Genomic DNA, 22,198 nt, shown 5'->3' on the forward strand with positions numbered 1-22,198 from the left:
ATACACATGACTTTTAGGGGGATACTCTTCAACCCAGTACATGTACCAAGGTCAAAAAAAAGCTTACAGTGAACACCCATATACTCACCCGCTAGATTTCAGTGGTCACTAATATGAGAAATAAAAAATGGCACAGAAAGGGACTTCCCTGGTGGTGCAGTGGGTAAGAATCCACGCTCCCAATGCAGGGGGCCGGGGTTCGATCCCTGGTCAGGGAACTAGATTCCACATGCATGCCGCAACTGAGGGTTCACATGCCACAGCTAAGGAGCACGCCTGCTGCAACTAAGGCCTGGCACAACTAAATATGTATTTTTTTAATGGCACAGAAAAAGATGAAAGTCTCCCAATTTATTTGAGGTGGTGTCTCTCATCTTCTGACTCTAGCTGTCACTCTGTCTCTTTCCTCTCTTTAAGGCAAACTTCGAGAAAGGACAATCTATACCGTGTCTCCACTTCCTCACACTGACATCGCTCTCACCAAACTGGTGTTGCTAAGTACAAGAAAGTTTTCTGTCCTCATCCTACCTGCTTCCTGGCAGCAGTCGAGAATGACGTTGTTAACCATGGTGTGCTTGAAACTTCCCTGGGTTTCCCCCTCCTCTTTGATGCTCCTTCTCCGATCTCTCTTCTGGATCTTCCTCCCTGCCCATAGTAAGTGCTGGCGTTCCTCTGGACGCTATCCAGGGCGTCCTCTTCTCTCCCTACCTGTATAAAGGAGGGTCCATCTGCAGGAAAAAGAAACCACTCTTGCTACTTTAAGCACTAAGAAGATTAAAACAGGGAAAGGGGAAGCTGTGCGTGTGGGAACCAGCGGAGCCCGCTCCGCCCCGCTCCTTCTGCAAGGTTGGAACCCGCGGCGTCCGCAGAGGGGCAGGAGGCTGTGGGAGCCGGCGGAGCTCGGTTCCGCCCCCTTTCCTACTTGGAGCTTGCGCGCCTGGAGACACGTACAGCCAACCAGTGAAAAGGAGCGGCTGTGAGTGGCATCCACTTCGTCCAATAACCTGAGGGTCTGGAAAGCGGTCTTGCGCCCGGGCCAATGGCGGCTCGAGGCGGAGCTCGGGCGGGGGCGACGGTCACCTGATCTGCGGCGGCCGCGGTGGGTCCAGGCAGTGGAGGCCGAGAGGTTTTGATGGCGGCGACGGCGGTGGATCGAGTGCGGGCGGGGATGCGGCGGTCCCTGGCGCTCTGGCAGATGCCATGGCTGCCGCTGGTGATGGTGGCGGCAGCGGCGGTGGCGGTGGCGTCGGAGCAGCAGGTGCCGCTGGTGCTGTGGTCGAGTGACCGGTGAGCGGGGCGGGCCGGGGCGGGCTGCGCTGCGCGCCGCGTCGGCTGAGGTGCCCTCGCCCGACTCCTGGGCTGTCCTTGGCGAGGGGCGGCGGGGCCCAGAGGGGGACTGTCCCTTGCTCGGCGGCTCCATAGCGAGTGGGCTGGGTCTAAGCTCTGGGCCCCACGCATCAAGCTGGGAGCCCGTGGGTTTCCGATCTCAAGCCATGAGCTTCCGCTTGACAGCACGTCTTCTGTCCCCTGCCAGAGACCTCTGGGCTCCTGCGGGCGACACCCACGAGGGCCATATCACCAGCGACATGCAGCTCTCTACCTACTTAGACCCCGCCCTGGAGCTGGGCCCCCGCAACGTGCTGCTTTTCCTTCAGGACAAGGTGCGCCTGCCACAGCCCTCTCTCCCTCGGTCATCAGGAGGCAGGCAGGCCCCCCCCCCCCCCCCCCGCCCCAGGACACTGAGGCCCATTCCTCAAGGGAAGCTTCAGTGACCTTGTCCCAACTCTAGGGAGGTGTGGTTCCTCCCTTGGGAAGGCATGTAGGAGAACGTTCAGTGGGAATGGTGAGGGCCTTGAAATGGCACCCACTTGATTGGGGGAAATAAAGGGTCAGAGGCCAGATGCCCAGTGAGTGCCAGACCCTTATCTGATCTACTCTACATGGTGGGGATGATGCACCGTGTTTACAGATCAGAAGAGTGATGCCCAAGGATGGCAAATGACTTGCCCAAGGTCACACAGCTAATGGGTGGCAGAGTCGTGATTCTAACTGTAATCACCGTAAGAGAGAGAATCGAAGAATGATCACTTACTGAGTGCTTCATTCGCACTATGCTGAGCTGATGTCATTATCTCGGTTTTACTGCCAAAGAAGGATTGGCTGAAGTTGTGTGGCTTGTGCAAGCCACAGCTGGTTCCAGCCTGAGTCTGTTGGACACCCCTCCACCCCAGGTTTGTGCTCATATCCAGCACACTGTTTACCCTCCCATCTGGGTCTTTCTGCTCCTAAAGCAGGCACGTAGACCACAAGAAGGTTCTAGGGCAGTGTAGGATTGTCATTTGGGAGGTTATCGAGCTTCTGCTTGTCGGTTCCTCATTGATGGCCTGTATGGCTCATTCCCCTTTTGGTCTTGCTCTGTCGTTCTGTGGGCAGGTGGTGGTGGCTGTGCTGGCCTGTAGTCTTCCCAGGAGGTGGTAAATAATGTAGTCAGACTGGAACTCAGTTCTAGTTCTACTACTTACTGGCCTTTGGACATGTGAAATACTCTGCAAATGCCCCTTTACGCATCTGTAAAATGAAGACACCACTGACATCAGAGGGCTGTGATGAACATTTCTCACAGTCCGTGTGAAACATATAGCTGGCATCCCCACCCTGTCTTATGGCATTCCTTCAATTCATTCATTTGTCAAATATGGACTCTGCCTACTGTGTACCAGGTACTAAGTGTTGGGGACACAGCAGTGAGCAGAATAACCCAAGCCCCCCCGGAGATGCTGACATTGTCGTGAGGGTGACAGGTAAATGCTAAGTTGGTGTATGATATAATGTCAGTTCTGTAGTCCTTAGAGAAGAAGGAAGCAGACTAAGGGGACAGAGTGACTGGCAATGCCGTTTAAGGTAAGGGTGACCAGGCAAGCGCTCGCTGTGGAGGTGATATCTGAGCAGAGACCTAAGTGGAGGGAGGGATGGAGCCGTGTGGCTGTAGGGGAAGGGCATTCCTGACAGAGGTAACAGCAGGTGCAAAGGCCCTGGGCAAGGAGCGCTCCTGGTGAGCCCGTGGAAGAGCTGGTGTGGCTGGAGTATAGTGAGCGAGAGAAAGGGGTAGGAGATGGTCAGCCAAGGAACCGGGAGACAAGGGGGGAAGACGTTGGTTGCAGTTCTAAATGTGGCAGGAAGCCTTGGGTGATTTCGAGCAGGGAGTGCCATGAGGACACAGCGGTGGTTCCTGGGCTTTCAGAATGAGAGCTTAGGTGGCCAGACAGGGTCAACATTCCTGCCCAGAAGGGAGAGGAGGCCGGGCAAGTATGTATACTAAACAGGATGAGGTTAGGGAAGCTGATTAAGATCTCCTCTGGGCCTAACCGGGAAAAGCCAGAGGAAGCTGGGAGTTGGGATGGAGGGGCAGAAGCTGAAGGACATCTCTAGGTTGCAGAGGAAAAGGGATGGGGTTGGGGTTACTGTGGCCCAGAGAGCTCAGAAGACTTCAGTGCTTTCTCCAGCATGTTCTGAGATCCTCACCTCTCTCCCCTTCCACCAAAACCAGGCAGGGAGGGGCACTTCTCCCCCTCCTTTGCAAAGGGTCCCATCCAGACCGGACGGACGCGGCTCTACCTGTCGCAGCTGGCGCGCAGGCTCTCCTTGTCTCTGACTTCTGCCCTGGGGGGCGTGCAACCAGTGCTCCTGGCTGCCCCCCAGCTCCTCCCCACAGCTTCCCTCTTCCCTCCGCAGCTCCTCCCGTCTGCTCGCGGGGGGTGGCTGACTCTTACTCCCGAGGTTACCATGAATCAGCTGCCCACAGACTTCCTTCCAACCCCATGACCACCTTCCTTGTTCCCTCACCCTGCCAAGAGGGTGCTGGAGAAAACAGAACCTTCCACCGCCCCACCCCACCCCTAAAATACACCGTTGCTCACTCTTCGGACCAGATCAAATTTGACTCTGAATGAGATTCTGCTGGCCCTGCAAACGCACAGGGAAGGTGTCTGCCCCCTGCCCTGGCCCTAGCTCAGCGTTCTGAGGCCATCTCCCTGCTTCCCTACTAGCTGAGCATCGAGGACTTCACAGCGTATGGTGGCGTGTTTGGAAACAAGCAGGACAGTGCCTTCTCTAACCTGGAGGTAAGGGTCCTCTCCCAGCTGCAGGCCCTGGAGGCCATCCTGTGCCCCCTCTCCCAGCACAGTAAGAACTGTCCCCTCAGGAGCCAGAGATGCTGGCTGAAGGTAGAAAGGCCTTAGTGTCAGGGCCAGGGGTGTGGCGTGTTTTCTTTGTCACCTGGAATGAGAGCCGGTGTGGGTGTGGGCGTGGCTTTCCAGAGAGGTCTGGGAGGCTGGCCCGGGTCCACTGGCCCCTTGCTAACTCATCCTCTCGCCTGCCGCTCTGTCCCCAGAATGCCCTGGACCTGGCCCCCTCCTCTCTGGTGCTTCCTGCCGTCGACTGGTACGCGGTCAGCACTCTGACCACTTACCTGCAGGAGAAGCTCGGGGCCAGCCCCCTGCACGTGGACTTGGCCACCCTCCGGGAGCTGAAGCTCAACGCCAGCCTCCCGGCCCTGCTGCTCATCCGCCTGCCCTACACAGCCAGGTACGGCCCGGCCTCTAGCCTCAGGGCGCAGGCCCCGGTGGTGCAGCTCAGCCAAAGAGAACAGTCCTCCCGTTAGCACCTTGAGGCCCTCCCAGAAGGTGCCTGTGTGGCCAGAAGAGGCGGGAAGGACCTCAGCCTGTCGGGCCTCCTGAGACAAGGCAGACGTGGGCCTTGCTGGCGGGGAGCCGGCCCGCCTAGCGGGGACCATACACGGAGCAGGTGGCAGGGACTTGAGCCGGACTCCGAAGCTGGGGGAGGAGGGCCGGGGGATTCCAGGCAGGGCTGTGAGGTGAGCAAAGGTACCGGTGGTGGGAGTGGGCCCGCAGCTCGAGTGTGCTAGGTGGCGGGGCTACCAGGCAAGGACGGCGGCCCAGGGCAGCGGAGGCCATTTGGATTTGGGCGTCTCTAATGTTCTGTCTCTTCCCCAGCTCGGGTCTGATGGCACCGAAGGAAGTGCTCACAGGCAATGGTGAGTGGGGTCGGGGCAGTGCACGTTTTCTGTCCTCATCCCACCCTTGGCCGCAAGGAGCTGGCCCGCGCTCCTCAGCCCCTCCGCCCTCCCAGGGTGGCCCGCCTGCTTCTTGGCAGCAACTGGCCAGCTGAGCAGGGCCCCGACAGTCCCCAGGCCTCGGCCCTCTCTGGCTGGGCCCAGCCTGGCAGAGCTGTTGGATGTCCAGGGGCCTTCCGTGTGCAGCGTGGAGCCAGTTTCCACTCAGGCGGCCTGAATCCTCGGGTTTGGGCTTGAATATACCAGCAACGTTTCAAAAAACAGTTCCAAGGACTGGTCTTCCTTTGGCTGTAAAGGACAGTCATTCCTCCTGGCAAGGTCACTGGACACTTTCCGGGTGCAGAGTTGGAGTTTTCTGTGTCTGTCTGTCTTTCCTCCCTCCAGTGAGTTAGGACGTGGCATTAGGGATTCAGTGACTGGGCCACGGTGGCCGGGGGGAGGCTGGGGCTGGGGCGATGGTGAGAAGCGGCTGCTGGGAACAGCGAACACCAGTGAAGGTTGCTGGGGCCCGGCTCTGCGAGGATCTCGGCGTCCCACCAGAGGACGTGCCGGTTGCCGGCGCACGGGGACCGCACAGGGCAGACATCCGGCGCTCCCCAGCTCAACACGGCGATCCCGCTGAGCACCGTCAAGAGAAGCCTCCGAGAGGGTGCATGGAAGGCCCCAGCCTTGCCCCTGCCGTGTGACAGTCGGGTGGGTTCTCACGGGCAGTGGCAAGCGTGGCCGCGAGTGGCCGCCTGTGACTTGCTTCTCTGCCCCCCCCCCCGTTGCTCCTCAGATGAGGTCATCGGGCAGGTGCTGAGCGTGCTCAAGTCGGAAGACGTTCCGTACACGGCGGCCCTCACGGCAGTCCGCCCTCCTAGGGTACGTGCCCTTGCCCAGGGCTCCGGGATGTGTGGCCAGGGGCCTGGAGGGGGGCCGGCTTCTCCTCCAGGCAGATGTCGGGGTGGGGGGCGTGGATGAGCCGTGAAGTCCTGCTTCCTCCTTCCAGGCGGCCGCTGCCCATCTCACCCCAACAGCCTTACTGGCTGGCGTATTCGGACAGTAAGTCCAAGTGTTCCTAAGGTGCAGAGACGAGAAACATCACAAAGGCTTAGGGGCCACCAGGGGAAGGCTTCCCAAAGGAAGCTTTGAGTATGAGCGTGACTGGTGGGACTTGAGATGGTGGAGAGAGTGCCCAGCGGGGACCGCAAGGGCAGGCCGCTTGGTTCAGGGCCTGCTGAGAGAACCAGGGCTGTTGAGAGAAGGCTTGTGGGCTCTTTCTGCAGGTGGCCCGCGATGTAGCCTTGGTGGCTGGGGGTCTGGGTCGCCAGCTGCTGCAAAGACAGTCGGCATCGCCTATGATCTTTTCCCCTGTGAGTTACAACGACACTGCCCCCCGGATCCTGTTCTGGGCCCAAAACTTCTCGGTGGCATATAGGGACCACTGGAAGGACCTGACCTCCCTCACCTTTGGGGATAAAGACCGCCTCAACCTGACCGGCTCCTTCTGGAACGAGTCCGTTGCCAGGTAAGGGCGAAGTACATGCCACTGAGGGGGTATGTGTTGGGGGCTGTCCGCCGTGGGGATGCAGGTGGCATTGTGGCGGGGGGGAGGCTGGCGGAGGGCTCCTGAGTGGGCGTTGCTCAGAGCTCTGCCTCCTCACGCCTTCTCGTCCTTGGTCCGACCTCGGTGGTTAATACCTTGGGTCCTGCTACTTCCCCCTTGGGCAGCCTCCGCAATCCCCAGGGGGAGCTGAAGGAGTGGCCATGGGTTCAGGGGAACCAGAGGCAGGAGCTCTCAGCTGGAGGTGGGGAACCTGTGTGCTGGCTGGTTCCTGACTTAGGGTGTGATGGGGCCTCAGTTTTCCTATCTGTCAAGTGGGAGGCACTGCCTCTTCAGGTGGCTGTGAGGACCCCGTACAGCTTAGGTAGAAGGATACCTGCGGAACTTGCTCTAAGATGCTCAAGGCCATCCCAGAACCTGAAAACTCACCTCTTCCTCTGACTCTGCAGGCTTGTGCTGACCTACGAACAGCTCTTTGGTACCACAGTGACATTCAGGTGAGTCCGAGAGGCAGGTGCGGGTGGGCTCGTGCGGCTCCGGCCTCTCCAGCTGCCTGACACCTCCACGGCCTCCCCCAGGTTCATTCTGGCTAACCGCTTCTACCCGGTGTCTGCCCGACACTGGTTTACCCTGGAGCGCCTTGAAATCCACAGCAATGGCTCCGTCGCCTACTTCAATGCCTCCCAGGTCACGGGGCCCAGCATCTATTCTTTCCACTGCGAGTACGTCAGCAGTCTGAACAAGAATGGCAATCTCCTTGTGCCCGGCACACAACCCTCTCTATGGCAGATGACTTTTCAGGACTTCCAGGTAGGAAGGGGGAGGGACCACGCCCGGAGGTGGGGAGCCCAGGTTGGAGGTAGCCCAGTACTGGGAGGGGCTGGGGGAGCAGAGGCCTGAAGAGTCTCAGTGTGCTTTGGGTTGGGGTTAGGGCTTGGGAATGTCCTGTCGCCTTGGTGAGGGAGAGTCCTGTCGCCTTGGTGCTCCCACGCCCTTACTGGGCCTCCCTGTGTGGGGCCACTCGGTGCTTTCTGTCCCGCAGATCCAGGCCTTCAACGTGACGGGTGAGCAGTTCTCCTACGCCAGTGACTGTGCAGGTTTCTTCTCCCCGGGCATCTGGATGGGGCTGCTCACCTCCCTGTTCATGCTCTTCATCTTCACCTACGGCCTGCACATGATCCTCAGCCTCAAGACCATGGACCGCTTTGACGACCACAAGGGCCCCACCATAGCTCTGACGCAGATCGTGTGACCCTGCGTCTGCGGGGGGGTGAGGGCGTGCTGGTGTCCAGGTCGTCGCGTTCCCACCAGAGGCATGCTGGACGGGAGGGCTTCCCCTCTGCCTACGGTAGCATGACTCCTGGCTCCTCTTAGCCTGTCTGGCTCTCTGTTCAACCTGCTGAGGGTCTTCCCTGGGCTGCCCACTCCCCACCTCTATCACCAAGGTGTATGTATTCTGCGTAGACAGTAGGCAAATTTCCCAGGCTTGGTCATTGTGAAGGAAGGGGCCGTGAGTTCTAGGGCCCGTCCTCCTCCCCCTTTCTCCTTATTTATTCTCATTTCTCCACCTTCGCCCCTTGCTGTTTATAAGTGCTTTAGTGTAGCCACTGCTCCCTCCCCAGGCTCTGTGGGGCTCCTTGTAGCAGCCAGGAGCTGGAAGTTCCCTGAGTTTGGGGGGTGTGGAAGTACTATTTAACTGTCTGTCCTGCTTGGCTGGTGTTATTGTTTTTTGGTGCTGTTGTGCTAAGGATAAGCAGTGCACTGGGTTTTTTTTTTTTTTTTTTGGCCTGAAAAGGAAGGGACCTCCATGGCAGGGGGGCTGGGTGTGATCTCTGGGTGCCTGGCAGGAGCCTGGGGTGCTCGTGGTTTCCTTCCTAATAAAATAAAGACGGGTCGCCATGCTTGGGCCTCTTGTTACTCATTTCTGCGCTGGGCACAAGGGAGGATGCGCTTGGCTGAGGGCTGCCGGAGGAGGCGTGCGAATGTACCCGTAGCCTAGCGCGACCAAGAGGGAGGCGGGAAGGTCTCGCACGGGTCCGTCCTGCGGGCTGCTTTTCCGGCGGCCAGGGGAGGCCGGGAGGGTTGTTAGCAAGCTGCGTCCCTAACCGACTAAAGGAGGGCGGGGGCGGTCAGCGCCCGGGAAGGGGGTGGAGACGGCCGCGACAATGGCCGCCCCTACGTCCCTAGGGGGCTGCCTCGGGCTGCCGCAGCGGCGCGCACCCAACCCGCGGGGCCGCGCTGAGCTTCCCGGGGGGCGGGGCGCGTGCGGCTCCCGCGCACGGATCCCTCGCGGACCTCAGCACCGGCTTCCGAGCCGCCCCGCCCGCCCCGCCCGTCCCGCCCCGCCCGCTCTCCCCTCAGGGCCGTTGGCGAGCGGGCGCTGCCCGCAGAGCCGCGGTGGTGGTGGGGCCCGGACCCCAGCAACCTTCACGGGAGACAACCCGGGGAGGCGGTGGCCCCGGTCGGCGCGGCGGGGGCGGGGAGGGGCCGGGACTCTTTGACGCGGCGGAGGGGTCGGGCTACGGCCGAAGCGCCGCCATCTTTGGTCCAGTGCGGCGGCGGCGGAGGCGGAGGCGGCGGCGGCGGCGGCGGCGGCGGCGGCGGCGGCGGCGGCGGTGGTGGTGAAGGAGGAGGAGGAGGAGGAGCCGGAGCCGACGGGCGCTGACACCGAGGCCTGACCATGGACGAGGAATATGATGTGATCGTGCTGGGGACCGGCCTCACCGTAAGTGCGGCCTCTGGCGTCCGGGGCTCCGCCTCGCCCTCTCCTCCCCGGGATGCTGCAGCCCTCGGCCCCATCCTCCCATCATTGCCATCGCGGCGCTGCCGCCCCCGGCGTTCGTGTCCCCGAAAAGACAGCCCCATGCCCATCCCCCCTCGATGTTGCTTCTACCCACTGTCTTGGCCCACCTCCAAGAAGCGGCCCCTCTTCTGGCCGCCCCCCCCAACTCCCCGGGCCCCGACCCCTGGCCCCTCCCGTCCTCCCTATTCCGGCCGGCAGGGCCGGAAAACGCACCCCCGCTCGCCCCGATGTCTCCCGTTGCTCCCTGACCCCGCCCACCCGGCCCCCACCCAAGGCCAGCCCAGCATCACCTACCATCTTGCGCTAATTCTGGTGGGGATGTAGTAGTACAAGGACCGCCGGTCAGGTCGGGGGACCTGGCCAGGATGGGCCCTCATCCCGCCTCCCCGGGTTCTTATGGGGCCCGGGGACCCATGGAATGTTCCAGAAGGAGCAGCAGTGGGGGCAGTGACCACATTCCCGTTACCCCACCCCGGTTTCCCGTGGAGACCTCAGGCTGAGTCGTATTTGCAGCCTTTGTCCTTGGGCTGATGACAGTGACTGGTGAGGGTGTTTACCCTCCCCCAAACCCCCTCGGACTGCTGCCTTGAGAGATGCATCCCCTTCAGTCGGGCGCAGAAGCTCCTCCCGTGGCTGGGAAGGCTCACGGCCAGGAGCTCCTCTCTGAGGAAAGAGCAGCCCAGGGTGGGGCCTGGGATTTCAGTACCATGCTAACTAAGCCTTTTTTCGCTTCCCTTTTGGGTCCCTTTGGCTGTGCAGCTAGGTCTTTCCTGTGGTTCATTGTGTTTTATCTGCTTTTCTGTGGGGCTCTACGTAGGTAGATGACTTTCTTGGTATCTGGGTTGCTGGAAGACCCTGCGTGTGTCTGCTGGATACTCTCTTCCTTGTTCACCGTTTTGCCTAGCAAGGTTATGATATGAAAGGAAGCCGTGGTCAAATAAAGCACCACCCCCAATTTTAGGCAAGGCGACCAGCCACGGATGGAAGGAGCTGTCCGTTGGGGCACAGTCCTTCCAGCTTTGCTCTCCTCTCAGGGTTGGGGTGGGGAATACATCAGGGCTGCTGGTGGGAATGTGGGCAGGTAGGAGTGCAGTGAACATCGCCCCTCGCCCAGGAATGTATCCTGTCGGGTATCATGTCCGTGAACGGGAAGAAGGTGCTGCATATGGACCGGAACCCCTACTATGGGGGCGAGAGCTCCTCCATCACCCCCCTGGAGGAGGTAGGGTGCTTGGGGCCCAGGCCCATCCCTTGTTAACCTCTCGTGTGGGGTGCGGAACGAAGCAGCTCCCCAGGTTTTCTGGGCGGGGGGTGGGGGCGGGAGGGGGCATCCTTGAGGTGCATCTCGGTCTCTCTCTTTTGCCTGCAGCTGTATAAGCGTTTTCAATTGCTGGAGGGGCCCCCTGAGACGATGGGCCGGGGCCGAGACTGGAACGTTGACTTGATCCCCAAATTCCTCATGGCCAACGGTGAGGGAGATGAAGGAGGTATTATGGGGGGTGATTGGGATGACCAGAGGAGGGTCAGACTCCAGAGAAGGGCAGCCAGACCAGGTAGAGCTTCTGGAGTGAGCCACGCTGACGCTGTTGCCTTGCCCACACCACCCCGCAGGACAGCTGGTGAAGATGCTACTGTATACAGAGGTGACACGCTATCTGGACTTCAAGGTGGTGGAGGGCAGCTTTGTCTACAAGGGGGGCAAGATCTACAAAGTACCATCCACCGAGACTGAAGCCTTGGCTTCCAGTGAGTGCGGGTCCCCTGAGCCAGGGAATCGTGGGGCGGGGCCGCTGTCCAGAGCAGGGCGCCCCTTGCCCAAGGTCACGTTCCTCACACCGTACCAGAAGCCCCTTGCTCTGTCATCCCTCTGTGCCCTGGGCCATGCCTCCCACTGGTTGCCAGGAGGGGAGTCCGCGTGCGGAAGGGATGTGGAGTCCTTGACAGACTCCAGGTTTTGACAGGGGCTCCACCTGATCAGTGAAACGTCCCCAAGTGTTGGAGCTGGGAGGGCCCTCAGAGCCGTCCAGCCCGACTCACTCTTCGTACATATGGGGAAACTGAGGCCAAGAAGCACAGAGGGAGTTCATCTGAGGTCACGTGGGGGTCAGCAAGAGAACTCAGCTGGGAGCCAGGGTGCGCACTTGCTCCGCCTGCTTGGTGGGATGGAGAGTTTCATTGTCTGTGGTGCAATGATTGTTTTCACGTTGCCCGCGCAGATTTGATGGGCATGTTTGAGAAACGGCGCTTCCGTAAGTTCCTGGTGTTTGTGGCAAACTTTGATGAGAATGACGCCAAGACCTTCGAGGGCGTTGACCCCCAGAACACCAGCATGCGTGACGTCTACCGGAAGTTTGACTTGGGCCAGGATGTCATCGACTTCACTGGCCATGCCCTGGCGCTCTACCGCACCGATGAGTGAGGGGAAACTGGCATGGCAGACCACCCCTCATCCGGCCCTCACCCTGCCCTACCTGCTCCTGCCTGCTGTTCTCTTGGCCCACGCCTCTCGTACTCAGTCTCGTGCTCGCTTGCCTGTCGCCTTTTCTGTCCCTTCCCTACAGTTGACCCGTGGGCTTCCCCAGGCCATTGAGGGTGGTGGGAAGGCTGGCCTGGTGCCTGGGTGGGGTGAACTGGGGGTCCTGCTGTTGGAGCCTCTTCTGAACCCATCCCCCCAGCTACCTGGACCAGCCCTGTCTTGAGACCATCAACCGCATCAAGTTGTACAGCGAGTCCCTGGCCCGGTATGGCAAGAGCCCGTATCTGTACCCACTCTATGGCCTTGGCGAGCTGCCGCAGGGCTTTGCAAGGTAAGGGTGTGGCTTCGGTCGGTTGGCGGTCCCAAGAAGGACTGAGGCCAACGATGGAAACGGCCCCCTTGGGTACCTCCACAGAGTTTTGTACTTTCCCACTGTGGTCCTAGTTCATTTCACACCATCCTTGGGTGGTGACACCACAGTGGGGTATTGACGTGCAGAGTTGAAGAAGCACAAATGGGGGCTTGCTTGGCTCCTGGCCTGAGTCAGGCAGCACTAGGACTGGGAACGGGGCCTGGAAACCTCGAGTCGGATTCTCCAGAGCCCTTCGTTCTGTTTCCCAGAACATTTCCGTGAGGAGCCACCCTCACGCTAGCCCTTCGCCGAACATTCTGGCGATAAGCTCCGGAGAGGAAGGACCACTCCAGGTTCAGTCCTGAGTGTGTGGCTGTGACAGAGTTGGGAAGGGCTGCCAGGTCTCCTGAGCTCTGCCTGCCTGGGGCCGCCTTCTCTGCACCCTCGTGCTGGTAGGGGCAGGTGGCGCAGTATCACTGGTCCCCGTTTGTCCTGGGAGGGCGCCCTCACCATCACTCTCCCCACCACAGGTTGAGTGCCATCTACGGGGGGACCTACATGCTGAACAAACCCGTGGATGACATCATCATGGAGAACGGCAAGGTGGTGGGCGTGAAGTCCGAGGGAGAGGTGAGCCGTCCCCGCCGCGCAGGCACGCTGGTCTGGGCGGGGTTCGCCCCCTCCTTAGAGGTGCTCTTCCCAGTGACCCTGGCTCTGCTGGGTCTGCTGCTGCTCAGCTCTGAGGGCCTCGGGCTGGGGACCGGGGCTCCAGAAGAAGACTACGTAGCCGATCCTGTTGGCAGCCGTCTGCGTATCAGGGCCCCCCTCCCCGAGGCGCAGGAGGAAGCTGCACGTTGTGGGAGTGTCCTGCCTGCCGGAGCTGCCAGCCCTCATCGTGAGTCCAGGCCCTGAAACCCCGAGGGGTGTGATTAGATAGGGACGAGGCCTTTTGGTGTTTTCACAGGTGGCCCGCTGCAAGCAGCTGATCTGTGACCCCAGCTACGTCCCAGACCGCGTGCGGAAGGCTGGCCAGGTTATCCGTATCATCTGTGTCCTCAGCCACCCCATCAAGAACACCAACGATGCCAACTCCTGCCAGGTCATCATCCCCCAGAACCAGGTCAACAGGAAGTCAGGTAGGGCCGGAGGAAGTCACGTGTTCTCTCCGCTGTGGCTCATGCCTTTCCCCTCAGCCTGGGGGCTGGCTCCCTGCCAGATCCCGCCATGGGAGAACAGGGACCCACACTGCAGTCCCCATGACCTGAGGTCCAAGGCATTGGCTGGCTTGGCCTCTTCTCCTCCGTGAGGGTGGCAGCTTGGATGCTGCCCGCTCTGCAGGGCTGGGGAGGGTGGGCGGGCCAAAATTGAGCTTGGTCCCCCACGTGCCCGTGTTAACCGAGCCCTTCCTGTGGACAGACATCTACGTGTGCATGATCTCCTACGCACACAACGTGGCCGCGCAGGGCAAGTACATTGCCATCGCCAGCACCACGGTGGAGACCGCAGAGCCCGAAAAGGAGGTTGAGCCGGCCCTGGAGCTGCTGGAGCCCATTGACCAGAAGTGAGGGGCTGGGGGGCTGGGGCGGAAGCTGGGGGGTGGGAAGGGAGCCAAGGAGCCGGAGGGTGGGCATCAGGGAGGGCATGGCTGGTTGTGAGACCTGTCTCGTCCCTTCCATCTGCCCGTCAGGTTTGTGGCCATCAGTGACTTGTACGAGCCCATCGACGATGGTTCTGAGAGCCAGGTAAGCAGCCTGTCCCGGCCCCAGCTCCTGGCTGCCCGCTCAGGGCCCCTGCCCAGCTCACCTCGGGCCCCGGGCGCTGGCTGTTTCCAGGTGTTCTGTTCCTGCTCCTATGATGCCACTACACACTTTGAGACAACCTGCAACGACATCAAAGACATCTACAAGCGCATGGCAGGCTCCGCTTTTGACTTTGAGAACATGAAGCGCAAACAGAACGATGTCTTTGGAGAAGCTGACCAGTGATTGCCGACCCCGGCCCCAGCCCCTGGTGCCCTCTGCCCCAACCTGAGCCTGTTCTCCTCAAGGGCTGGGGAGATGGGCGTGGCTGGGCACCCCCGTTTCCAGCATCTTCTGCTTCCCCCACCACATTCCTGTCATCCACCTCATTGATTCACTGACCAAATCCTTAACCTTAGTGATGGTTTGGGAGATGGGGGGGGGTTGGTTAGTATACTCTTTCTTGGCCCTTCCTTATCCTGGGAGAAGGGGGTTCCTCTCCTTGTGTGTGTCTCTCCCCCCACCCCTAATTCTTCTGCTCTGTTCGGGAGGAACGTGGAGGAAAAGCTGACTTCTGCCCCCACCGCTCTTACCCCTGCTCTAGTGGCCTTTGGAGATGCCCCCTGCCTCCCCCCACCAGCTCTTGTGTGTTGGAGAGAAGGGGCCCTCCCAGCACAAAGTTGCAGTCCTTTCCCTACCCGACCCCCGTAATTTATTCTAATTTATTAACTTCGGCCCACCCTGTGTGAGAAGGGAGCACTGTGCCCTGCAGCCTCACGGTGCGGCCTGGGGCTGTGGAGCAGCTACCCTGGCCTGGCCTTCCCAACCCTGGCGACCCTGGTGCAGCCTGGGAAGGAAGAGGGCTTGGGTGTGGCCCCATTGGAGGTTGATTTGGTTTTTGTTTCTTGTCTTTGTGTCTGCTAGTACTTGCTGAGAGAGAAAAGACATGTGAGCAAAGCAGAAGGAGGTGGGAAAATGGATCCAAACCCCGTGTGCCCTGCCCTATTCCTTCCCCTTAGTGGTGGGAAACCCTTATCTTGCAAAGTGAATGTGTCCCCTTCCCCAACCTCTAGTGTATTTCACAGAAAACAAAACCTCCCAATAAAACTGTGTTGAAACCTGAGCCCAGATCGTTCGTTTTATTTCCCCAAAGCTGCATCTGGGGCGGGGCCTTGGCTCCCTGGGCTGTCCTGCTTTCCTACCCAGGCTTGGGACTGCGTGGGGCTTAGCTTTGCTCCTGATGGCTGTTAAGAGGTGACTCCATCAGGAAGGAAACAGGTCACATCACCCTGCCCAAGGGGTCAGTGTGAGAGGAATCGAGGGAGAGGGGTCTGGCCTGGGGTGGGGGCTGAGGTGGAGGAAGCAGAAGCGCAGGCCCAGCCTCATGGCCTGGGGAAACGCGGGGCTGGGGCCCAGTCTTGGGAGGGGAGTCAAAGCCAAGGAAGCAGGGGGAACCAGGACGCCCTCAGGCAGGGAGGCAGCGAGGGGATGGGGATCTGCCCTTAGACTGAGATCAACATCGAGGAAGTGAGGGGCCCGGAGGCCCAGCCTTGGGGTCAACAGAGGGAAGCAGGACTGGGAACCCAGCCTCGTGCCGGCGGTTACTGTTGAGGAACTGATGGGGAACCTATAAAGAGAGGGACCGCGGCGTCCAGCTTCCGGCGGCCGGCGGGGCGGAGCTGGGCGGCACGCAGTCACGTGCCGGGGGCGGGGCGCGGTGGCAGGGAGTTCCCCGGTAGCGACGTCACGGCGCTGGGGTCAGTTGACTGCACGGCCGCCTCCACAGCCGTTGCAGCCCGTGAGACTCGGCCGGACCGCTGTCGCTGTCGCCGCCGCCATGGCTCAGTACAAGGGTGCCGCGAGCGAGGCGGGCCGCGCCATGCACCTGATGAAGAAGCGGGAGAAGCAGCGCGAGCAGATGGAGCAGATGAAGCAGAGAATCGCGGAGGTGCGGGCCGGGCCGGGGCGCCTCGGCGCATGCGCGCGGCCCGCCGCCCGTGCTCTGCTCCCGCCGCCCGGGGTCGCGCGGGGCCCCGGGGAGCGGGAGCAGAGCGCGGGCAGCGAGTGGGGGTGGGACCCTTGCTCGCAGATCTCTAGCAAGGGGCGGAAATGAGCCGGCGACAGTCTGTTCATCTGTAAAATGGGCGCAGAAGGCTGAGAGGAGGTGGGCTGTGACAAGCCTCCAGCAGGAAGGAGCCACACTCAATGGTTACATTTTTGGCATTGGGGCGATCCTCGAGGGCACAGAGCATTCTTTCTCTGGCCCTTCAGCCCTGAGAGTCAGGCCCAGATCCAATGGATATCAGGAAGGGTGGGCCCCAGCCAATCCACCGGACTCATTCTGGAGCCCTTTTCATGGGACAGAGGCAGGCAGGAAGGTCTGGGGTGCTCGCGGTTCACTAAGGGCTTCAGTGAGTGGCCAGTGGCAGTGGGCCGTCAGGAAGGAAGGAGCCCTCCACTTAGGCCTTTGGGGGAGAGTCGGTGGAAGAGCAGGGACTCGGCGCAAGGGGAGGGCAGGCCTTAGGTACTGTGGCAGCCGGGCCCAAGGAAGTGGCTGCATGCTGAGGCCCGGTGCTGCCTCGGTTTACACTTGTGCCCCAGCCCCACTGTCTCAGTGCGAACTCAGTGGCGGGACGGAGGTACATTTCTCTGCTGGCCACCTCCTGTGGAGGCTGCTGGCCAGAGAGGGACCTACTTGGTACCAAGTGGGATGGGACTGGGCTGGAGTGAGGAGGCCTCGTGGGAAGCTGTTGGCAACATCTGGGGCCAGGAGGGAGCAGCATTGCTCGGTGAGGGACCAGGCCGCCAGCCACTCTCTGCTCCCTCCTAGCACTCCTTGCCTTGGGTCTCCAGAGCTTCAGCTTAAGAGCTGGGCGTGAAGAACACCAACCACTGAGTGAGCTCTGGTTCCCAGTGGGACCTGTGGAGGGCCCAGAGCAGCACAGATGGCACGGGGAAACAACCCCACTTGGTTCCCTCGGCACTGGAAGAGCCTCTCACAGCCCCGTGGAACCTTCCATCAGTCAAGGGAAGGGGACATGTCTTTCCCAAGGTCACATCATAGTGAGTCTAGGGACACACCTGGGACTAGAACCCAGGTCCCCACTTGCATGGTGGGGTGGCAGGTGGCCCTCACTGCTGCTTTCCCTCCCGGACAGGAGAACATAATGAAATCCAACATTGACAAGAAGTTCTCTGCGCACTATGACGCCGTGGAGGCGGAGCTCAAGTCCAGCACCGTGGGTGAGCAAAGCGCTTGTGTCCCCACTCCCGGGCTGAGGCCGGCTGCATGGCTGACTCTGGGTGACCGCCTCTTGCCCCCGCCTCTCCTCACCTCGCAGGTCTTGTGACCCTGAACGACATGAAGGCTAAGCAGGAGGCCCTGGTGAAGGAGCGGGAGAAGCAGCTGGCCAAGAAGGAGCAGTCGAAGGAGCTGCAGCTGTGGGTCGTCTCCTCCCAGCCAGCGGCCTTCCCCTCTGGATGGAGCTCGTGCTTGGGGGCGGGTCAGGCTGGTCCTGCACGTGGAAGGGGAGGGGGGAACCTTTTTCATCATCAGAGCCCTGCCTGCCCGTGAACTTGAAGTGCCCCGGGCCAGCAGGACTCCTCTGGGCCTGCGCGGAGTGGGACCCGCACTGAGCACACAGGTGGCTCTGGGTCGGGGAAGGGGCCTCGGGGGGTGGGAACATGCGTGACGGCCACCCATGCCTCGGCAGGAAGCTGGAGAAGCTGCGAGAGAAGGAGCGCAAGAAGGAGGCCAAGCGGAAGATCTCCAGCCTGTCCTTCACCCTGGAGGAAGAGGACGAGGCAGGCGACGAGGAGGAGGAGGCGACCATGGACGATGATGAGCTGGAGAGGGAAGGTGGGGGCAGGTCCCGCTGGCAGAGCTCTGTCCTGGCGTCCAGCTCGCAAGTGAAGAAGCACCTCTGCCAACAGCCTTGACTGCCCGCCGCATTCGGGGTCCCGGACCTCACAAGTTGGGGCAGGAGGGAAAGGGCCAAGTCTTCACCGTGGCAAAGTTGAGTGGGGGGCTCGCTTTTGGTGGCCGATTGAGTGGGAACCAGCTGTGCGGTCCCTGGGCAGCTGTGTGGGGCTCGTGTGGCTGGGCACCAAACTTAATTCTGTTTGAATAATTTCAGTATAAATTGACCCAACCGCAGAAACTAAGCGGCTGCTCACTGGACAGTGCAGGCCTTGCCCAAGGGAACAAGGGGCCACAGGAACGACTCAGGAAAGCTGAGGTCACCATGGGGCCCCTGTGTGCTGGGCACCCGCTCACGGCCGGGCCAGGGCCGAGGCAGACGGACAGAAGCTGGGTGCCGTCCCTGTCCTGGTGGGAGACACACGGGGAAGCGTGTGTCTCGCTGGGGCCAAGGGAGGGGGGAAAATTGAGTTGGGCCTTCAGGGTGAGGGGAATCTCATTAGCACCCAGAGAGAGGCGGGTGGAGAAGCACGTAGAGTCAAGAGATGAGTGTGCCCAGAAGCAGAGCGGGCAGAAGTGGACACATTTGAGGACCGGGGAAGATGCAGCACAGGCCTGGTCTGGGTTAGAAAGCGTGATGGCCAGGATGTGGTGGCCTGGGATCAGTGTTGGGGAACCAAGGCAGGGGATGGCACTGGGACAGCTTTGAGGGGAGCGGCCAGTGCTGTCAGGAGGAAGAGCCTGCCCGCCCCCCGGGGGGGAAACCCCTGGGGTAGTCTCACTACTGTTGAGTAGCAGTAACTAGTAATATTTGGTATCTAAAATATTGCCACGGGCAGGTCAGTTGCGTTTGGTGTGAGCTGCCCATCTGTATGGCAGAGGCCACCTTTGGGACAGCACGGGTCTGGGGGGAGGCTTTCAACCTCACTGTGTGTCACTGGGGCTTTGTGGGTGCTTCCCTCCCCCTGGAGGTTTGGTTTCCGGGGCCCGGCCATGGGTAGTTGGCGTGGAATTTTTGTGACTTGTCCAGGCGCTGGAACCCCTGCCCTGGAGTATGGGCTTGTCTTCTAGGTCGGCGGTTCTCAAAGAGTGCTCCAGGGACCCCTGGGGGTCTCCGAGACCCTTTCGAGAGGTCTGCGAGGTCAAAACCATTTTCATAATTGTGCTAAGACGTTCTTGGCCTTTTGCACTCTTGTTCTTTCATGAGCGTGCAGTGGATTTTTCCAGAGGTCACGTGACATGGTATGCCGTCCTCCCTCCGACAGCTGATAGAATGCATGCTTTCATGTTCTCGAGTCTTTGGCACTTCCCAGATTTAATTTTCAATTTGGTGACTGTCAATGGTTACAACTCCCAGGGACAAGAGCTCTCTGGGGTCCTTGGTGACTTGTAAGACTGTCCAGGGTGCCGAGACCAGCAAGTTAAAGAATCACTGTTCTCGTTCATTTGTGCCCTAATTGGGGAAAGTGAGTTGCAGAGTCCAAGGTGTCAGGCCTGGCCTGAGCCCAAGTGGGGCCTCTCCTTCCCTCCTCCCCGCGGGTTCTGATAGTAGCAACCACAGGACTTTGGGCTTCAGCTTCGTCTCCTGGTAAAAAGGAATGTCGTAACCTTTTGAGGCTGTCGTGAAAAGTGGATGAGACGTCAGATGTGGATGTCCTGCCCCTCTGGTGCAAAGGACCTTCTCTCCCTCTGGCACCGGCACTGAGGCCTTAAGTCCCCCGAGGCACTCCAGGTCACAGCTGATGGGGCAACAATTTGGTACCAGCCTCCTGTTCAGCTGCTGGCAGTGGAGACCAAGGTGAAGGCCCCTTGGCAAGGGTGCCTCTCATAAAGGTTTCCATAGGTGCTGTGAAGAGGGCTGTGCGTCCCGGCCAGGACAGTCCAAGAAGCCTCCAAGGAGGTTGCATTTGAGCTGAGGCCTGGGTGACAAAGGTCTGGGGTGCCCCGGAGGCAAGGGCCATCGTGCCACTGACTCTTGTGTTTCCTTTTGCTCCAGAGATTACCACAAAGAAGAGGAAACTGGGGAAGAACCCAGATGTGGACACGAGCTTCTTGCCTGACCGAGACCGGGAGGTAAAGGCGGCCTGACCCCGGCCCTGGCGGAGGCTTTTTTGCTCAGGAAGTGGGGCCCTGCGTGCCCCCTGGGCAGCCCTGGGCCTCCCTCCTTTGCCTCTTTCTCTTCCAGGAGGAGGAGAATCGGCTCCGGGAGGAGCTGCGGCAGGAGTGGGAAGCCAAGCAGGAGAAGATCAAGAGTGAGGCTCCCGGAGCGGGATGTGCGTGGCCCGGGGCTGGGAGCCGCACCCGTGCTCCTGCCAGCACTGCTCTGGGCAGCGCCCCGAGCCCCAGGGAGCTGGCAGGGAGTGGGGACACCGGGGTCTGGAGGCCAAGCGGCAATTCTGTTTTGTAGGCGAGGAGATCGAGATCACCTTCAGTTACTGGGATGGCTCTGGGCACCGGCGTACAGTCAAGGTGACGCTGTGGGGCCTGCGCCCCGTGCCCCATGCCCCTCGCCCCTCGGGCCCAGCCTCCTTTGGCCTCGGTGGGAAGGAGCTGTCAATCCCTTGGTATGGGTGGCCCCTGGGGGTTCGGGGGGAGCAGGGAGGAGGGTTCCGGGCTTCCATCCTCCCTTCCCAGCTCCTCGGTTGGTTTCCCCGCACGGTTTCCCTCTTGCCTCTTCTTGGGTCACTCACACAGATGAAAAAGGGCAACACGATGCAGCAGTTCCTGCAGAAGGCCCTCGAGATCCTGCGCAAAGACTTCAGCGAGCTCAGGTGGGGCTGCGCGGGCGTGCAACGGGGTGCACCGGAGTCTGCAGCCTCAGCCCTGGCGCTCGGGACCCCAGGTGGCAGCTGCCGCTCGCGGCACGCCGGGCCCCGTGCTCCTGAGAAGGGGGCCGTGCCCCCTTTCCCATCCCCCTTCCAGCATCGCGGGCCTCTGCCTCCTGGCTCTGGTGCCCCGGTGTCCTTGGCCACCTGCTATCTGGTCCTTTCTCCCTCAGGTCGGCAGGGGTGGAGCAGCTCATGTACATCAAGGAGGACCTAATCATACCCCACGTGAGTCCCTTCTCTGGGGGCTGCGGGGAGGGTCTCGGGCCGTGGCACACCTGGGGGCTTCGAGGGGGGCCCCGCCTGCCCTGGGTCTTCGGCTCGGGTGGGCAGGGCCGGAACCCGGCTTGCAGGCGGCTCACCTGCCGTCGCCTTCCTGCCCTCTGCTCGTAGCACCACAGCTTCTATGACTTCATCGTCACCAAGGCGCGAGGGAAGAGCGGTGAGTGCGCCTGGCGCCGCCCCCCGGCCGCTTGCCCGTGTCGCGGGGCGTCAGCTGATGGGGCCTGGCCTCTTGTCTCCTTGTCCCTGCAGGGCCCCTCTTCAATTTCGACGTTCACGATGACGTGCGGCTGCTCAGTGATGCCACCGTGGAGAAGGATGAGGTACGGTGGGCCGGGGCACTGCGCGGGTAGGAGGGGTCCAGCCACGTGGCCCTGAGCCCTGAGCCGCAGCGCCCGGCCCTTCTCCCGTCCTCAGTCGCACGCGGGCAAGGTGGTGCTGCGGAGCTGGTACGAGAAGAACAAGCACATCTTCCCCGCCAGCCGCTGGGAGCCCTACGACCCTGAGAAGAAGTGGGACAAGTACACGGTACAGAAGCCCTCGAGCACTGGGTGGGAGCTGGCCTGGCTGCCCGGCGGGAGGCCCGCCTGGCCCTGCTCAGCTCACCTTTCCTTCTCTGTCCCCTCGTCCTGCACCAGATCCGGTGATGTGGCAGCAGCGCAGCCCCAGCCCCTCCGGCTCCCTGCGGCGCCCTGCCTGCGGCCCCAGGATTCCAGGCGCCCGGCTCCCTGCTCCCGAGACGTGACGGGGCCTGCTCAGCCCCTGCCCCTGGTGCTGTGTTTACCGCCTTTTTCTTTTACGACAGAGATACACACGTCAGAGCTAGAGCACCTGTTGTGCGTTTTATTTTAAAGTTTTTTTTTTTTATTGAGCTAAAATTCACATAGCATAAAATTCACCGTTGTGACCATTTGAAAGTGTACCATCCAGGGGTACTTAGTACATTCATAGTGTTGTGAATCACCCCGAAAGGAGACCCCACGTCCATTAGCAGCTGACCCCCAGCCCCTCGCATCCCCTAGTTTACTTTCTGTCTGTATGGATTTGCCTGTTCTGGAAGTTTCACATAAATGGAATTATACAATATCTCTGCTCTCTGTGTCTTGCAAGAAAGCGTGTGTTTGGCAGGGGTGGGAGGGTGGGAGGGTGGGAGGGATATTTGGG

General features: G+C 60.8%; 3 protein-coding genes across 4 annotated transcripts; all 3 read left to right on the top strand.

The window, feature by feature from the left end:
* The first annotated feature begins 1,072 nt into the window (after positions 1–1,072).
* On the top strand, positions 1,073–8,539 carry ATP6AP1 (ATPase H+ transporting accessory protein 1). Its single transcript, XM_029241288.1, has 10 exons — positions 1,073–1,287; positions 1,535–1,661; positions 4,047–4,121; positions 4,391–4,584; positions 5,013–5,053; positions 5,871–5,956; positions 6,361–6,602; positions 7,088–7,135; positions 7,217–7,448; positions 7,681–8,539. The coding sequence occupies exons 1-10, from the start codon at positions 1,133–1,135 to the stop codon at positions 7,888–7,890; spliced, it is 1,410 nt and encodes a 469-aa protein (XP_029097121.1). The 5' UTR covers positions 1,073–1,132; the 3' UTR covers positions 7,891–8,539.
* A 638-nt stretch (positions 8,540–9,177) lies between these two features.
* On the top strand, positions 9,178–15,131 carry GDI1 (GDP dissociation inhibitor 1). Its single transcript, XM_029240919.1, has 11 exons — positions 9,178–9,363; positions 10,556–10,663; positions 10,811–10,910; positions 11,053–11,187; positions 11,658–11,856; positions 12,117–12,248; positions 12,800–12,899; positions 13,234–13,405; positions 13,686–13,830; positions 13,957–14,011; positions 14,102–15,131. Exons 1-11 carry the CDS (start codon positions 9,319–9,321, stop codon positions 14,252–14,254), a joined length of 1,344 nt encoding a protein of 447 aa, XP_029096752.1. The 5' UTR covers positions 9,178–9,318; the 3' UTR covers positions 14,255–15,131.
* A 633-nt stretch (positions 15,132–15,764) lies between these two features.
* Positions 15,765–22,120, top strand: FAM50A (family with sequence similarity 50 member A). Of its 2 annotated transcripts, XM_029240992.1 has the most exons (13): positions 15,765–15,956; positions 17,167–17,251; positions 17,350–17,449; positions 17,722–17,867; positions 19,924–20,000; positions 20,113–20,179; positions 20,335–20,396; positions 20,622–20,698; positions 20,926–20,980; positions 21,146–21,194; positions 21,287–21,357; positions 21,452–21,562; positions 21,673–22,120. In XM_029240992.1, the coding sequence occupies exons 1-13, from the start codon at positions 15,846–15,848 to the stop codon at positions 21,679–21,681; spliced, it is 1,020 nt and encodes a 339-aa protein (XP_029096825.1). In that variant the 5' UTR covers positions 15,765–15,845; the 3' UTR covers positions 21,682–22,120. The 2 variants fall into 2 exon arrangements, with proteins under 2 accessions (XP_029096825.1, XP_029096824.1); XM_029240991.1 differs by having other exon boundaries at positions 20,335–20,698.
* Positions 22,121–22,198: the final 78 nt, after the last annotated feature.

The sequence above is a fragment of the Monodon monoceros genome, unplaced genomic scaffold (genome assembly GCF_005190385.1).
Source record: "Monodon monoceros isolate NGI ecotype Baffin Bay Population unplaced genomic scaffold, NGI_Narwhal_1 Super_Scaffold_22, whole genome shotgun sequence".
In the NCBI taxonomy this organism is placed as follows: domain Eukaryota; kingdom Metazoa; phylum Chordata; class Mammalia; order Artiodactyla; family Monodontidae; genus Monodon; species Monodon monoceros.

What these genes read in the sequence shown, in the direction of transcription:
- ATP6AP1 (XM_029241288.1), top strand. Translation starts at nt 1,133, where the DNA reads ATGGCGGCGACGGCGGTGGATCGAGTGCGGGCGGGGATGCGGCGGTCC. An exon ending in GTGCTGTGGTCGAGTGACCG is followed by an intron (nt 1,288 to 1,534) that starts GTGAGCGGGGCG and finishes GTCCCCTGCCAG; the next exon opens with AGACCTCTGGGCTCCTGCGG. An exon ending in TGACTTTTCAGGACTTCCAG is followed by an intron (nt 7,449 to 7,680) that starts GTAGGAAGGGGG and finishes TCTGTCCCGCAG; the next exon opens with ATCCAGGCCTTCAACGTGAC.
- GDI1 (XM_029240919.1), top strand. Translation starts at nt 9,319, where the DNA reads ATGGACGAGGAATATGATGTGATCGTGCTGGGGACCGGCCTCACC. An exon ending in GACTGAAGCCTTGGCTTCCA is followed by an intron (nt 11,188 to 11,657) that starts GTGAGTGCGGGT and finishes TTGCCCGCGCAG; the next exon opens with ATTTGATGGGCATGTTTGAG. An exon ending in GCGTGAAGTCCGAGGGAGAG is followed by an intron (nt 12,900 to 13,233) that starts GTGAGCCGTCCC and finishes GTGTTTTCACAG; the next exon opens with GTGGCCCGCTGCAAGCAGCT.
- FAM50A (XM_029240991.1), top strand. Translation starts at nt 15,846, where the DNA reads ATGGCTCAGTACAAGGGTGCCGCGAGCGAGGCGGGCCGCGCCATGCAC. An exon ending in TGCCTGACCGAGACCGGGAG is followed by an intron (nt 20,001 to 20,112) that starts GTAAAGGCGGCC and finishes TTTCTCTTCCAG; the next exon opens with GAGGAGGAGAATCGGCTCCG. An exon ending in CAAGGCGCGAGGGAAGAGCG is followed by an intron (nt 21,195 to 21,286) that starts GTGAGTGCGCCT and finishes TTGTCCCTGCAG; the next exon opens with GGCCCCTCTTCAATTTCGAC.